Here is an 18068-nt window from a genome sequence, read left to right as displayed (position 1 = left end):
CTTCTAAAGTTTGAATCGCTGGTGACTTAAATTAATACATATTCCATTAATATGTGCTGTGTTGAATAAAAATCAGTGCAGATATCATGCACTATTTGAAAAGAAGAAGGTACTGAATTAGCACAACGACCATAACAACAACACAATTATCATGACTGTGTTGTTTCATGAACCTTTATGTACACATCAATAGGCTTTAATATTAAATATACAACTGAACAAATAAATACCCTGTCAATGCAAACATGCAATATGTGACCGTCCACGGCGAATGAGCCGTAAATTCCTCCCCCGGTCAATTCTGTTTTATTTCGTGTTTAAAAAATAAACATAATAAACTTATAGCTTTTTACGTTTTTACATGTGTCTCTTTTACCACATTGCTGGCAATAAATACCAAACAGTCATAATTGGCGGTCATTTCAAATCATCCCCAAGTCAACGAGGTTTAAGAAAGTTCTCTCATTGTTAATTGTTGGTTATGCATACCTGTACAAGATACAATGCCTGGTAACCCACCACTTGAATAGGATTTAGCAAAAGCAAACAAAGACCCGAGCTATTAAAAGTTCTATATCCATCTAAGGTAGAAGCTTATTATCCACTTCAACAATAGGATTATTGATTAGTTTTTGACTATGAAAATGAGACGGATGTCGGGCCAGCTTAAGGGAGGTGTAATGAGCGTGAACCTGGTTTGGATGCAGAGGGAGTGTGCCTGTAACAGACACAGCCACCAGAAAAGGACCAGCTCAGATCGCGCGCCAAATAAGTTTGCAGTCCAGAAATTTCATTTTTTTCTCAGCCTTGCAAAAAATAGGCAGAGGTGGGAATCGAACCCGGGACCTCCGTGTTGTAAAACCTACTGCGTTACCACTGAGCCAACTGACAATTAACTATGAGAAGTGTGATAGTAATCCTTGATATTGCTGAATAGAATAAATCAATACTGATAGGTCTATTTATCTAATGTACGATGCTATTCAAATTGGCCTATAAACTAGGAATATAATGTGAAATGACTATCAATCGATCAATTAATCAAGTTGTCAAGTTATCAACAATCAATAATAAACTGACGTAGGCCTATCATGGAATATTACTATTAAACTAGGCCTACTAACTAATATACCAAATGAATAAAATAAATAAATAAGTCAGTAAATAAATAAATAGGCATAGGCCTAAATAAATAAATAAATACATAATGCAGAATGCAGTTAGCATTTTAGTTGCAAAATTCCAAACATGCTATTCACACATTCTATTATAATTTTCTGCTATACACGCAAAGGACCTGTGCCTTTAATATGTCCGAGCCTAATCAATAATGAGTCTTTCACCATGCTCACACACCATGTTAAACTACTGTATCCCTGTATAGTATTATCTACTGACCAAGTCCTAACAACTCAATGAAATGGATGCTATAACGTACCCAATCAAGCGAACATATCAAGGTCATATCAGGGCGTTATACAAAGAATGGTCAAAGGTCAACGTTTCCAAAGAAGTATAGTAATAGATGTAGACACAAGCTTTCGTGCGGGAAACATAAACACATAGTCGTCAGTCGTGTGGTTTTTATGAGATTTGATACGGCGCTGAAGTCTATGGCTGTCCCAAAATCAGTACCAGACGGCAATGTGTGTGTTGTTACAAGGAATACAAACTCATTTTATCAATAAGTGAACCACATAGAGGAATACGACATCTATCGTGAGCCGATCTGCATTCTGTTGCCTGCAAAAGCCGACGATCAGGTAAAAATTCTAAAAGCAGCGTGACTAGATATTTGCGTTAATTTCATGATACGTGTAAAACGCATTGAAAACGCCAAATTGCAGTCATAAAATATATAATATTAGTAAAGCACCCAATCGAATGTTAACGTAGGTATGTGGAAAAGAACTGCAATAACAATAACAAACTATGTGCCCAAAGAGTTGTCTTTGGCATGTCGCTTTTTGAAATATCACCAAAAATATCAAATTTTGGAAAAACGCCCCAAAATTTAAAACAAACACGAACCTTCCAAAATAGATATATATTAGCACTCGGCGGCCCAGTCACTACCTGCCGCTGTGATTTGGGGTAACTCATTGCTTCCCCTCTCCAGATACCGGTACTTCAAGGTCGCTCATACCCCAGCCCTTAAGTTACCGATGAATATGACCTTCGTACACATTTTACACCGTAACTCAGAATACAATTTAGGGAATTTACGGCTCATTTGTGCTGCCGGGTCACATATACGTAAACATCTCAATAAAAGTAACTACCCCCCTTAAATAATGGCCATTATTCAAAAACGAGCGATTGTATTACAAATCTGTAAAATGCGTTGGAAGCAGAATGTATTTCTGCGCATTTTGACACCTCATTTGTAGCAATTGTCTAAACATTAACCCAAGATTTTAAAGTTGCAGTACATGCTATTAATTTGTATTCAGTATAATGGAAGGAAATCTGTGTAATGATATCCGAGTGTTTTTGTACTGTTGTAACTTTCAACAACACACATATCCTAGGGTATGTAGATTTGGGTATTTTCAAACCCTTACTTCATTCTCGTACATTAAAGGGGGGTAACCCTATCGGTTTAGGATATGGATTCTCTTCAAACTTACATACAATGTCAAATATTGTCCCCTTTATCAATCTATGTGAGAAAACGAGAACAATTTCAGCATAAATGTGAATATTAGCATATTAGCAAGCCAATACACTGGTACGCGTGAATTGCATTCTGGTCAGGCATCCCGAAACAACGGCCGAGCGCATGTCCCGGTGGAAACAGGAAGTGTTCGCCTTGGCACTGAAAACCGCCTCGCCCCTGTACACTTTTATACCCTCTATTCATACTGATTAATCTTAAAAAAACATTACATATCACTGCGCTCATTATCATTCTTGACAAGATAGCCCATGCTGTATTTACTTCGCTTAATTATTTCTTTATTTTAGCTATATGATGCACATTTTCACATATTTATGATTTTTCTTTGTTTTATTTTTAACTAATTTTTTAATGGGGGAGGTGCTCTCATAATTTTTTTCATATTCCTCGTATCATGCTTGAGAATATAGGTCATGTTTCCATATTTATTTCGCCTCTTATGTATTTCTTTATTTTTTGTTTTTGTTTTATATCATTATAGCGCCATCTATAGTTTGACATTAGGGGCCTATTTGATGTATTTTGCGGACGAATTGGTACTGGGGTGAAGTCTTCCGAATCTATTCCGATTTCATTCTATGACTACCCAAAACTCCCGTGTCGTGTAAAATGCGAACAACTGGTAACCTGTAAAAACCGCTGTGTTTCATGATTTCTCCGGAAATACATCGACTTGGAGCGTCAACTTTCAGGACAGTAATGAGAAAAATAGTATCTATTATGTGATACCAAAACCTCATCAACAATGAAAAAAATCGGGGGGATGATGCTGTCGATCGGGTTACGGACCTTTAAATGGTCCCAACGAAAGTGCAAAAAAAATTGTTTATAAATTGCCAAAAGGTGAAGGAGAAGTCATTAAAATTATCATTAGGTATTTTTAAAGTAAAGAAAATGGCAACTGAAAAATGAGGAAAACAGCAGTATTGACAAAGTTGAAGCCCCATTCAAATGCATGTAGCTAATTTCCCTACTAAAGAAGAATTTCATGTAAAATGTCTTATATTGTCTTTAACAGCTTCCGGCTTAACCATTAACAGGCTATGTTAGCACATCTATAACACCAACAAAGGTGCCAAAATCTGAATTGTGATGATGAATGGGCCTTTAAGTGAAGAATGCATTTTTATGAAAACCACAATTTGTTAAAATAATTAGAAATAGTGGGACATGATGTTATTAAACATTGACTTATTCATTTTTGAAATATTGTCGACTCTTCAATCTCTGGTTCTCCTAATCTGTTAAATCGCACTATTCTAAGCACGCGTAGACGTCATGGCCTTGAGAGATTTGCTGGCGCATTTTGAACTCTAATTTTAAACTCCCGTGCCCTTGTGTGAAGGAGCTCTTGGGTTCTTAAACTGTTAATATAATGATCTCGGGATTATAATTTGTAAATATATAAAACGAATAAATGGGCGTTCGAAAACAAAACCATTGGTAACACAAAGATATTTTAAACTACTTTTAGAACTATAATATAAAAGTTCTTTTTGACTGCGATTAAGGGACTTTGTGTTATAATTTATGGGCTAAAACTTGTACAGAACCCTTGTTTTTTTATGTTTTCCTGTGTCTTGGGAGAATGCTTTTGCCTTTAAACCAGTTAGCGTGCTTCAAGAGAGTGGGACAAGTTGAGTCAACATTGTTGGGAACATTTTGTCTGGGATATCAGATGGTTTCATCACTTCACAAACAGAATAAAATAGTTCTTATTCAGCAATGTAAATAATGTGCCCATGATAGTGCTTTCCCACAAATTGTATGGTGTCTGTTATTGTAGTTTTAAGTGTTCAAATGCTGTTCAACTTAATATTCATAGGGATGCAGACATTCCTGAGACAGTCAATGTTGGAGGAGATAATCTATATTTGTATACGGTTGGATACGGTGAGCATAAATGATGAAGCAATACGTGCAAACTCTAACATATAATTCTCTATATTTATAACTCTATCGTATAACTAAATATGTTGAAATGCTGGTATAAAATGGATTGATTTTCACATACATAGGAAAAGTGTGTCAGCTTACTGCTTTTTGGAAAAAAGTGCATCTCAACGCAGCAGTTAAAGTGCAGACCAGCATAAAACCTTTATCACAGTTTATTTTCCTAGCGTCTTTCTATTACGGTAATTACCACAAACATATTGTACAAACTTACTTTATTTCCATAATAAGCCAAATCACCTTACTCTCACCACATACGTGCACAGTGTGCCGCTGCAAATGTAAATTTCGACAATTTTAAAGAATTCAAATTATGTGAAAATTATATTTAATATCCGTACAAATTGATATTTTTCTGATATATATAGATATATATATAGAAATATAACTATATCTTAGGAAATCGTATTTGTTCTTCAAAACAGGAAAAGTAAGTAAAAAGTTAACGGAATATATAGGGGACCGTGTAAACAACAGGAAATAACCATAAAGAATGCCTTTAGAATACACCAAAGGATAAATCAGATGAAGAGTTTATATTGCTGTAGTTCGTTAGTTCTCAACAGGCACATGTAGAATAAAACCAGTTCGCTATATTACAATGTTAAGGTTTGGTCTTTAAAAAACGTGGAAAGTTTTGTATGTCTGTCTCCTTCTCATTCAATTATAATTTCGTGAAGATTATAAAACCCTTGAGGAATACTTACCTCTCGTGTTTTCGACCTAACATCTTGCTAACCACCAAATGACTCTGAATAGTTATAGCTCATCATAGGACCATCCTTTGCGCTTATGTTAGCGACTTTTTTTAACCACTTACCTACTACCTTACCATTGGGAGAGGAGACGTTGGTTGGCATTTTATTTCTGCATTTGTAAATGTATTCTAAGGGAGATGCACTCTGGTATTTAATCTTAAATAGTAACTTCCTTTGACATTAGGCAACCAACAAATCTATTGGAGTTCGCACGATTGTATGATTTTGTAGTCGACAATTACATTTTCGCCTATACATTTCGTAATGGTTTCCCAATTTTGCCAAGGTGCATACACACTTTTATGAAATCATGTGGAAAATATTTGTACTTTGTATTTTCGTATCACTGGATAGAGGAGATTATATACATATAATTATAATGTTTTGAAAGGGACCTTGTGCAAAAGAATACCCGTTGGACGGTAAGCAGTACGCTTACTTTGTATAAGGAAAACTTTTTAGGTACACATTGGTATCAAATATCATATCGGAGGATGTGTACAAGTTTGCCTCAGTAGTACGAGCGTTATGTTGTATGTACTTTCTAAATTCTTGATTATATTTACTAATATCATTTGATAAATAGCAAACACTCCTCCGTTAATCATGTTAATTGTTAGCTTTGTACTTATTACTATAATATTATATTATAATTATAATTATAATAATTATGACAAGACTCAAAATATTCAATCAATAGCCTCACACATAATTATATTGGCGGAAGCAGTGCTTTTAGGAGATGTAGCTGATGTATAACACCTCACCTTACTAAACTTCACCCTGAAGAACATGATGGTCGTATTGAATAACGTGTTGAAGCCAAGTCAACCGAGGTCACGTTTCTTCTGCCTATCCTATTGCACGTCAAACATGTTAACATCACACGATGAGCCGCAGTATTTAATGAAAATACAAACAAATGCTTACCTTGCACGACCATTTGTAATCTGCTCTGGGGCCTGCTTTAACATAGAGTACAAATATACCTTGCATTGGTTTACAGACATTTTTTGTTATTCCTCAAGTGGTTAAGCTAAAGTATTCATTACACTGGGGCATGGTATCATTGACACTTTGTATTCTGCCCGGTCGGATGTTTCTATAACACATTGCTATAGATGAGGTGCGTCTTTTTTGGCCAGCTGAAGAAAAATGATACCACAACTAGGAAATTAACTTTTGAATATGTATTAAATGTCACCTTTTTGTTATCGCAAGGGAATGATGGAAAAATAATAGATAATAGTTTTGTTATGCTGTCTTGTGTATAATAGTAGGCTATATTTGCATTCATTCATTCATTTTATTCATTTATTTATTTTCACTCATAACAATTAGTATACATAAAATATGAAATCATAGTACCAATCAGTTCGGGGGCGCTGTGAATTTACAGACTCTTCTGAATTCCCGGAAGAAAAAACCCTTAAGATGGTCAAATATAAAGTGAACATGGCCAATAGGCGTAGGCTGTATTCGAACAGTACTTTCTAAATTGAATGACCAGCTTTGTGGCAACTACTTCCTTCCGCATAATTATGACCAGCGCCACCTACGGCAGCTACCAATAGGAAGCAACAGACGATTAAGGTCAAAGCTAGTCATTCAATTTGAGAAAGTGATGTGTTACAGCATGAAACGTCATTGAGGTATGTAAGATCACCTATATTTATTGGATTTGTTTTAGAACTTGTAAATAATTTTAATGGGCAATCCTGATGAATCTATTTGCGGATGTGTAGGTCTCCCCTTTTTCATACCCAGCAAGTACAAACATCCCCACCTCACAATGACATCATAATTGACATCATAATAATAGCTTGCTAAAATGGAAGAAAATGTGTACCTGATCCTCAGTACCCCCCCCCCTTACCCTTGATGATGGACGACCTACCCTACCCGGGTAAGGTGATAGGGTCCATTTGTTTTCGCTAAAATGAGCGCAAGGATGGTAAGACGATTACATAGGGCCGTATGGTCATTTGTTTGAGCGTTTGACTCTGACAGGAGGGATTTGTATTTTCACCCTTCGTTCGTTAGATGAGGATTAATGGATATATATATACAGGGTTTTTTTCTGGAGTCAGAATTATTCTTTGAAAGCTGCTTCACCAGAAAACCTTAACGTATAGTAGTCAATCTTAAACCGCATCTTTAATCGTATCATTGATAAATTAATAGGCACCTTATGCGAACTATTTTTTCATCATATACCGTATGCTATAGTCCGACAGTTTTATTTTATTATAGATGCCGTTATCTCGATATTCATTATCAGTCAATTTGTTATACAAGACCAAAAACAAGTTTCCACATTTTTGACAAATCTGGACTTGCCATCCGGAAGTTCGTATTTCGGAATATCTCGTTGTCTTTTTAATGCAAAACAACCAATGTATCATATTAAATAAGGAAATGTTTTCAATTCTTCCTTTGGTGTAAATTAAAATATTGGATCACTCTAGCCATTACCAAAGTTCTTATCACTCCTCAGGCATTATAATGATGTTGGCAAAATGAGATTAGGTGTCTCCGTACGGATTACTTTATCTTCTTCTTTCAATTTGAATTTGCGTGTTTCAAGAGCCAAAGAATAATTTATTTCTAAGAATATAAATCGCCATATTTTGACAACAAAAGATGACGATGGTTGATAAGTTGGGGCATAAAAATAATGTCTTTAAAGTAAAGGACTAATATCATAAGTCTTTGGAAAATATATTATAGAACCTTAGGAAACATATACGTAAGCGAGCTAAAAACAATTACAGCAGACAAATTTCATGTTTTATTTTAAGGGAATTTGTTTGCTTTTTTCAATGTAATTTGTCTGTCACCTTCATACTTCGGACCCTTACTCCTCATCCTTTTTAATGATATGAAAACGGAAAATATCCTTTCACCACATGTTTTGATAAAACTGTGTGATTTTTAACTATAACCGAGGATTCGGATCGTATCATTAGTGTGACTTTACTTTACGTTTTGGTGAAAATATCTGTCTTGCCAACGCGTCGGAATGACGTCACGCTAATGTTTTGGGAAAACGGTAGTAAAGGTCATTCAACTGATACTCTTAAACTTGTTGTCACAAATAATAAAAGTCTTCACTGGAGCACAACTTGGGTTATACAAATTTATTCTAGTTATTAAACTTTTTACCCAAATAATATTATCACGTCCAGTGTCTTGAATATAACAGAAATTAGGTTGCTTTATAGTGTAAGAGCTTGTGATATAATTTATTTGAATTGTTGCAAAATAATAAAACTTTTTAAAGTTTTATTATTTTGTAACAATTCAAAAAACGATTTTATTTTTCAGACCGGTCTATAACCATGAACATATTCAATTTTTATAAAAGTCAACAAATGCTAAATGCAATTGTTACTGACAGTAGCACTTACTGACAGACGACTAAATGACATAGTGGCTACAGTTCAAGATTGTTGAAAGCAATGCCCTGGATGTATTGAAGGTCACGGTACCTTCACTTAAATTCGAAGGACATCGTGTTTTTATCGGAAATACAAACTAAATTGAGAAGGGCTTTAATAGATCAAGAGCCAACGCCTTCAAGACAAAGTCTGCAGTGAGATGACAATCTAAAGCCATGGGTAATCTTCCTTAATTCAAAATGGCGAACATTAGATGTCTATCACGTGTTCTTCGTAAATTTTCCTCCTACAGTTTTTTGCCCACTCGAAGGCAGTCAAGTGTACTGCGGTATCCAATTGCATGTTTTGTGTGTTAAGAATAAAGGTGTTGTTCAATACCCATTATGTGAGCATGTAGTTACAACATGGGGTTAGTGTTGAAGGTTTCAGGATCACTCAAAGTGAAGACTTTTAGACATTGTTTTGTATTATATCTGATGATGATGAGTATATAAAAGTTAACATTTTCAGAAACGAGATGGATTCCAACTATAACTATTTTTGAGACAAATAAACCGCCAATTTTTTCCAAATGTTTGAACATTTAGGATAAAGATTGGTATTTGGCGCTTTTCTGAAAAACAGCTCATTTTATTAGCAGTTTTTCCTTTACAAGTTTATGAAATGGTAACCAAAATTATATTACCATAATTACTGTTTATAAAAAGTATTACGGCAAATTGAAACATCACATTCACATTCACATATTTAAATCATCATAAAACGTATTTACACATTGCTCGTTGGCAAGATGTATCTCAACAATTCATTAAATGTTAGCTCTGTTTTGCCTTTCAAAGTGCGTTCCATTAGCAAAGATAATTGCAACTTGTGCAGTTACACTTCAGCAATGCAAAGAGGCAGGGAGGTAATAAGGATAATTTACTGTTCTTTCTTCCTGGTTATATTTTAATCACGGTTTCAAAAACAATTTAGGGAGACTCCCATTTTAATGATGACGGTGTTACCATATCACATGAAAGATGTCATTATTTTCCCTCTACGATATGTGGTTTAGGGCCACCATAGATAGGGTTTATGTTTTGACCAAATATGATCGTATTACCCATCATATAGATCCGTACATAAGTACCGGATAATGTTATAATCTGCTCGCAATCAGCTGGGGTATTATGAGGAATTCGATTTTAATCTTTTCCTCATGACGAAATCTGGTTTGTGCAGCATAATCACCCAGGTCTAGACATGCCGAAGGGGCAGAAACTGAGAAAGCCATCGGCATTTACGTTTCATTTTTATCAAGGTAGCAATCAATTGGACCAAGCCGTGATAAGAATATTTACGCAATGTTTTCAACTGAAGTAGCTGTTGAGGTGAAATAAGACATTCTTGAAAAGTTATGTAATTTATTTTGTCTCTATTTGTCAGAAAATAATATTATTTGCTCCTTTGTTGCATTACTTTTATTTGTCACAAAATACCCTGGCTTCGACATTCCACAGGAAGTGCCCATAGAGAACCTGAAACCGAAACTTCAAAGAGCGCCACCGACTTTGAAGGAGAGCGTTAATGGAGACATAAACGAGTGTATCAATTCTGTTGTGTCGTAAGATAAAAGAACCTACAGCTAGGAAAACACAATGTATGATCCATCGTCACTTTCAAAAGGCTTATAGTCATGGTCGTCGGCATCTTGGTCACCATTATACTCTGGATGTCGGTCGGTATTTTTAATAAACTCTTCCAACGTTGAACATATGACATTTTTATAAGGTGATCTAGATTTAGATTCCGGGTCTAGATTGAGCAAATTTTTCACTAAATACTCCTAAACATAAGATCGGGCAGTATAACAAGAGAGAAGGCTGTTATTGGAGAAAATGAACCATCGAAATATTCATATCATTCACAGAAGCTTATGTTCTTAAAAAGATGAAGAAATGTACCAATAGAAAATACAATTTTGTATATTTCATTTCTTAATTCTCTGTTTCCATCATCGATCAATAACCTGTTTTATTTGTAATAAATATGTGGATCAGATGCTATCTACCTCGCTTAAATTACACACAAAAATTTGTCTTCATTGCTACATATAGATGTATCTATGCAACTGTAATCTAAACATAAACATAGTTACTAGATCATTTCGTTGACCTGCTTCGATATCCATATCACAATGCCATGACCATATCGGTACAATCATCGGTGTCTATACCTTACAGCCATGATTACACATGATCATGGTGACAGACTATAATGAAATACTCACCAGGTAAGAGCCTTTTCATTTCTGTACATCTCATCACCAATGGAAGGTCTGAACAGATTGCTCGGGAAATTTGCTATTGGTATTTCAGAAACACACATTGTTGCATGCAAATATCCTCTGAGTCTGAGTCAGGCAAACTTTTTTATTCACCTGTATTCACCTGTCTTCTCGGGCTCTGATGGAGGCTATAAAAAGCCTATAAAATGCCCACCTTAAACATCTAAATTACACTGCATAGCCTAATAAATGAGAAGGAGTTAGTAAACTGACTTCTGCTGCCAATCGGGTCCAATTCCATATGTGTACTTGTTGTACCACTTGGAGAGAGCCGCGTCGACACCATTCTTGAATTCGTTGACTGATTTGGCTGTTACTACATCGTCCGGGAGCTTATTCCACGGAGTTACTACTCTTTGGGTGAATGAATTTGACCTTAAGCTGAGTCTTGAATGCCTCTTCTGAATTTTCATACTATTGCCTCTTGTTCTCCCTTCTTTAGCCAACACAAATAAAGCCTCTTTCTGAACATCATTGAAGCCATGCATTATTTTGTAGACTTGAATCAAGTCACCTCTTACTCTCCTATATGCCAATGATGGCAACTTCAATGCTTCTAATCTCTCTGCATAGCTGAGTTCCATCAGTTCAGGGACTATCTTAGTGGCTCTCCTCTGTACTTTCTCGACACTCAATCTGTCCTTATGAAATGCTGGGTGCCATATGCAATTGGCATATTCCACATGTGGTCTGACCAGGGTTTTGTAGAGAATCTGAAACATCTCTCTGTCCATATAATCAAAAGATCTCTTGATTACACCTGTAATCCTGTTTGCTCTAGATGTTATAAGGCCAACATGTTTACTGAACTTCAGTGAAGGATCAAATAGCACACCAAGATCTTTTTCTTCATTCAACTCAACTAAGTTTCTGCTCACACCATCTTCCTGCATACTGTAAACATGTTTACTACTCTGCTGGCCATAATGCATGACACCACATTTTCCTACGTTAAATCTCAGTAACCATTTATCTGACCATTCACATAAGCTGTCAAGATCCTTCTGAAGGTACCTGCAATCTTCTTCACCATGGACTGCTGTGAAAACTTTCGTATCATCTGCAAATATTTTCACATTTCCGTCTACTATATCCGGCAAGTCATTAATGAAGATCACAAAGAGGATCGGGCCTAGCACACTGCCCTGAGGAATTCCACTCACCACATCCTCCCATGTAGACCCTTTGCCATTAATCACCACCTTCTGTTGTCTTCCCATCAAGAAGCTCTCAATCCAACTTAACACTCTTCCTTGAATACCATATGCTGCTAACTTCTTCAGAAGTCGTTGATGGGGGACACTGTCGAAAGCCTTCTTAAAATCTAGGTAAACTACATCAATTCCTCCACCTTCGTCTAACATGCTTGTCCAGATCTCAACAATCTCCAATAATTGTGTAACACACGAACGGCCTGTCCTAAAGCCATGCTGGTCCTCGCTAAGTAATTGCCTTTCATCCAAATACTTCATTACATGGTCTCTGATGATGGTTTCCATCACTTTACACACAACTGATGTTAGGCTGACTGGCCTGTAGTTCCCAGGAGATGTCTTCTTACCCTTCTTAAACAAAGCAGTAACATGCGCTATCTTCCATTCACTAGGTAATTTGCCTTCCTTGATAGACTTATTGAAAATTATCTGCAACGGCTTTGATATCTCTTCTGCAGCTTCCTTCAGAATTCTCGGGTGAAGACCATCAGGTCCAGGAGATTTAGACGGGTTCAAATTCTTCAATTTCTTCAAAATATCTTCCTCTGAAATGCTAATGTCCGAGAGTATCTCCCTATAACTTTCACCTCTGGATCTGGGACATCTGTAGTGTCCTCATCAGTAAAGACACTGGCGAAGAATTTATTCAAAATCTCTGCTTTGTCTTCATCTGTATGTGCAAAACTACCATCTTCCTTCTCCAAATCATGAATGCCTGTCTTTGTCTTAGTCTTTGAACGCACATATTTCCAGAAACTCTTCGGATTCTTCTTAATATCAGCAGCTAATTTCTTTTCAAAAGACTTCTTTGCAAACCTCACCTCCTTGGATGCTGCATTCCTAGCTCTCTTATAATTCACAAAGTCCTGGTACTGCCTTGTATTACTATATCTTTTCCAAGCATGATATTTCTTCTTAACTTTCTTCATGGCTTCATTAGACATCCATAGTGGCTTCCATTTCTTCCCTTCTTTACTTGCTCTGGGTGGTTTTGTCTTAGGTATATTCCTTTCCATTGCTGTTCCGAGAAGATTGGTAAATACATTCCATGCTACATCAACTGAATATGGGGTCAACTCCTCCTCCCACTGCACACTAGACAAATCCTCATTCAGCTTCTTGTAATCTCCTTTATCATACTTATACCGCCCAACAAATTCCTCGCTAGAGAAGTCTTTGTAGCAAATTAACTCAAAATGTATCACCACATGGTCGCTCTTGCCTAAGGGGCTACTATCGGTCACATCACAAATCATGGCCTCATCATTGGTCAAAATCAAGTCAAGACGGCTGGGTTTTTGACCATGTCTAAATCTAGTGCAGAACTCCACCATCTGGTACAAAAAGTTATCCTGTAAACAGTCAAGAAATGCCCAACCGGGGTGACTGTCTCCAGCATTACATGTCCATGACTGCCAGTCAACTTCTGGAAAGTTAAAGTCACCAACTATAAGTAGATGAGAGTTCTGCCTGGTACATGCTTTGTTTATAAGTTGATTCAGCTGCTGATTATTTCCCATGGATGAATTTGGGCTTCTGTAGATACAGCCTAACAACAACTTGTCACCATCTTTCAGTCTTATTTCGCACCACATGGACTCTCTAAAAGCTTCATCTGTCAGGTCATCAACCTTAATAGCCTTCAACTCACTTCTTATAAAAACACAAATTCCTCTTCCTTTTGATTCAGATCTGAAACAGTCGAAACCTGGAAATTGCAATTCTGCATCTTGTATATCCCCCAGCTAGCCATTTCACGTTTTTTAACGTTAATAATACGTTTCAGTTTTGTTTTAAAACGTTTCACTATTACGTTTAAAAACGCAATTGTGTGGAGTTTTGATTACGCTTAAATAACGTTTGCATGAAACGTTTTAAAAACGTTATCATAACGTTTTTCTCACCTTCATAAACCGAACATCATTGAAGCCATGCATTATTTTGTAGACTTGAATCAAGTCACCTCTTACTCTCCTATATGCCAATGATGGCAACTTCAATGCTTCTAATCTCTCTGCATAGCTGAGTTCCATCAGTTCAGGGACTATCTTAGTGGCTCTCCTCTGTACTTTCTCGACACTCAATCTGTCCTTATGAAATGCTGGGTGCCATATGCAATTGGCATATTCCACATGTGGTCTGACCAGGGTTTTGTAGAGAATCTGAAACATCTCTCTGTCCATATAATCAAAAGATCTCTTGATTACACCTGTAATCCTGTTTGCTCTAGATGTTATAAGGCCAACATGTTTACTGAACTTCAGTGAAGGATCAAATAGCACACCAAGATCTTTTTCTTCATTCAACTCAACTAAGTTTCTGCTCACACCATCTTCCTGCATACTGTAAACATGTTTACTACTCTGCTGGCCATAATGCATGACACCACATTTTCCTACGTTAAATCTCAGTAACCATTTATCTGACCATTCACATAAGCTGTCAAGATCCTTCTGAAGGTACCTGCAATCTTCTTCACCATGGACTGCTGTGAAAACTTTCGTATCATCTGCAAATATTTTCACATTTCCGTCTACTATATCCGGCAAGTCATTAATGAAGATCACAAAGAGGATCGGGCCTAGCACACTGCCCTGAGGAATTCCACTCACCACATCCTCCCATGTAGACCCTTTGCCATTAATCACCACCTTCTGTTGTCTTCCCATCAAGAAGCTCTCAATCCAACTTAACACTCTTCCTTGAATACCATATGCTGCTAACTTCTTCAGAAGTCGTTGATGGGGACACTGTCGAAAGCCTTCTTAAAATCTAGGTAAACTACATCAATTCCTCCACCTTCGTCTAACATGCTTGTCCAGATCTCAACAATCTCCAATAATTGTGTAACACACGAACGGCCTGTCCTAAAGCCATGCTGGTCCTCGCTAAGTAATTGCCTTTCATCCAAATACTTCATTACATGGTCTCTGATGATGGTTTCCATCACTTTACACACAACTGATGTTAGGCTGACTGGCCTGTAGTTCCCAGGAGATGTCTTCTTACCCTTCTTAAACAAAGCAGTAACATGCGCTATCTTCCATTCACTAGGTAATTTGCCTTCCTTGATAGACTTATTGAAAATTATCTGCAACGGCTTTGATATCTCTTCTGCAGCTTCCTTCAGAATTCTCGGTGAAGACCATCAGGTCCAGGAGATTTAGACGGGTTCAAATTCTTCAATTTCTTCAAAATATCTTCCTCTGAAATGCTAATGTCCGAGAGTATCTCCCTATAACTTTCACCTCTGGATCTGGGACATCTGTAGTGTCCTCATCAGTAAAGACACTGGCGAAGAATTTATTCAAAATCTCTGCTTTGTCTTCATCTGTATGTGCAAAACTACCATCTTCCTTCTCCAAATCATGAATGCCTGTCTTTGTCTTAGTCTTTGAACGCACATATTTCCAGAAACTCTTCGGATTCTTCTTAATATCAGCAGCTAATTTCTTTTCAAAAGACTTCTTTGCAAACCTCACCTCCTTGGATGCTGCATTCCTAGCTCTCTTATAATTCACAAAGTCCTGGTACTGCCTTGTATTACTATATCTTTTCCAAGCATGATATTTCTTCTTAACTTTCTTCATGGCTTCATTAGACATCCATAGTGGCTTCCATTTCTTCCCTTCTTTACTTGCTCTGGGTGGTTTTGTCTTAGGTATATTCCTTTCCATTGCTGTTCCGAGAAGATTGGTAAATACATTCCATGCTACATCAACTGAATATGGGGTCAACTCCTCCTCCCACTGCACACTAGACAAATCCTCATTCAGCTTCTTGTAATCTCCTTTATCATACTTATACCGCCCAACAAATTCCTCGCTAGAGAAGTCTTTGTAGCAAATTAACTCAAAATGTATCACCACATGGTCGCTCTTGCCTAAGGGGCTACTATCGGTCACATCACAAATCATGGCCTCATCATTGGTCAAAATCAAGTCAAGACGGCTGGGTTTTTGACCATGTCTAAATCTAGTGCAGAACTCCACCATCTGGTACAAAAAGTTATCCTGTAAACAGTCAAGAAATGCCCAACCGGGGTGACTGTCTCCAGCATTACATGTCCATGACTGCCAGTCAACTTCTGGAAAGTTAAAGTCACCAACTATAAGTAGATGAGAGTTCTGCCTGGTACATGCTTTGTTTATAAGTTGATTCAGCTGCTGATTATTTCCCATGGATGAATTTGGGCTTCTGTAGATACAGCCTAACAACAACTTGTCACCATCTTTCAGTCTTATTTCGCACCACATGGACTCTCTAAAAGCTTCATCTGTCAGGTCATCAACCTTAATAGCCTTCAACTCACTTCTTATAAAAACACAAATTCCTCTTCCTTTTGATTCAGATCTGAAACAGTCGAAACCTGGAAATTGCAATTCTGCATCTTGTATATCCCCCAGCTAGCCATTTCACGTTTTTTAACGTTAATAATACGTTTCAGTTTTGTTTTAAAAACGTTTCACTATTACGTTTAAAAAACGCAATTGTGTGGAGTTTTGATTACGCTTAAATAACGTTTGCATGAAACGTTTTAAAAACGTTATCATAACGTTTTTCTCACCTTCATAAACCGAACATCATTGAAGCCATGCATTATTTTGTGATTTAGACTTGAATCAAGTCACCTCTTACTCTCCTATATGCCAATGATGGCAACTTCAATGCTTCTAATCTCTCTGCATAGCTGAGTTCCATCAGTTCAGGGACTATCTTAGTGGCTCTCCTCTGTACTTTCTCGACACTCAATCTGTCCTTATGAAATGCTGGGTGCCATATGCAATTGGCATATTCCACATGTGGTCTGACCAGGGTTTTGTAGAGAATCTGAAACATCTCTCTGTCCATATAATCAAAAGATCTCTTGATTACACCTGTAATCCTGTTTGCTCTAGATGTTATAAGGCCAACATGTTTACTGAACTTCAGTGAAGGATCAAATAGCACACCAAGATCTTTTTCTTCATTCAACTCAACTAAGTTTCTGCTCACACCATCTTCCTGCATACTGTAAACATGTTTACTACTCTGCTGGCCATAATGCATGACACCACATTTTCCTACGTTAAATCTCAGTAACCATTTATCTGACCATTCACATAAGCTGTCAAGATCCTTCTGAAGGTACCTGCAATCTTCTTCACCATGGACTGCTGTGAAAACTTTCGTATCATCTGCAAATATTTTCACATTTCCGTCTACTATATCCGGCAAGTCATTAATGAAGATCACAAAGAGGATCGGGCCTAGCACACTGCCCTGAGGAATTCCACTCACCACATCCTCCCATGTAGACCCTTTGCCATTAATCACCACCTTCTGTTGTCTTCCCATCAAGAAGCTCTCAATCCAACTTAACACTCTTCCTTGAATACCATATGCTGCTAACTTCTTCAGAAGTCGTTGATGGGGACACTGTCGAAAGCCTTCTTAAAATCTAGGTAAACTACATCAATTCCTCCACCTTCGTCTAACATGCTTGTCCAGATCTCAACAATCTCCAATAATTGTGTAACACACGAACGGCCTGTCCTAAAGCCATGCTGGTCCTCGCTAAGTAATTGCCTTTCATCCAAATACTTCATTACATGGTCTCTGATGATGGTTTCCATCACTTTACACACAACTGATGTTAGGCTGACTGGCCTGTAGTTCCCAGGAGATGTCTTCTTACCCTTCTTAAACAAAGCAGTAACATGCGCTATCTTCCATTCACTAGGTAATTTGCCT

General features: G+C 37.1%; 2 protein-coding genes across 2 annotated transcripts; both read right to left on the bottom strand.

Annotated features, from left to right (window-relative positions):
* Positions 1–12865: 12865 nt before the first annotated feature.
* LOC140158469 (uncharacterized) lies at positions 12866–13930 on the bottom strand. The gene has a single exon (XM_072181563.1). It carries the CDS (start codon positions 13928–13930, stop codon positions 12866–12868), a length of 1065 nt encoding a protein of 354 aa, XP_072037664.1.
* Positions 13931–15526: 1596 nt separating this feature from the next.
* On the bottom strand, positions 15527–16591 carry LOC140158468 (uncharacterized). Its single transcript, XM_072181562.1, has one exon. It carries the CDS (start codon positions 16589–16591, stop codon positions 15527–15529), a length of 1065 nt encoding a protein of 354 aa, XP_072037663.1.
* Positions 16592–18068: the final 1477 nt, after the last annotated feature.

Source organism: Amphiura filiformis, chromosome 8, assembly GCF_039555335.1.
Source record: "Amphiura filiformis chromosome 8, Afil_fr2py, whole genome shotgun sequence".
Lineage (NCBI taxonomy): Eukaryota > Metazoa > Echinodermata > Ophiuroidea > Amphilepidida > Amphiuridae > Amphiura > Amphiura filiformis.
This window is presented reverse-complemented; position numbering and strand designations above follow the sequence as displayed.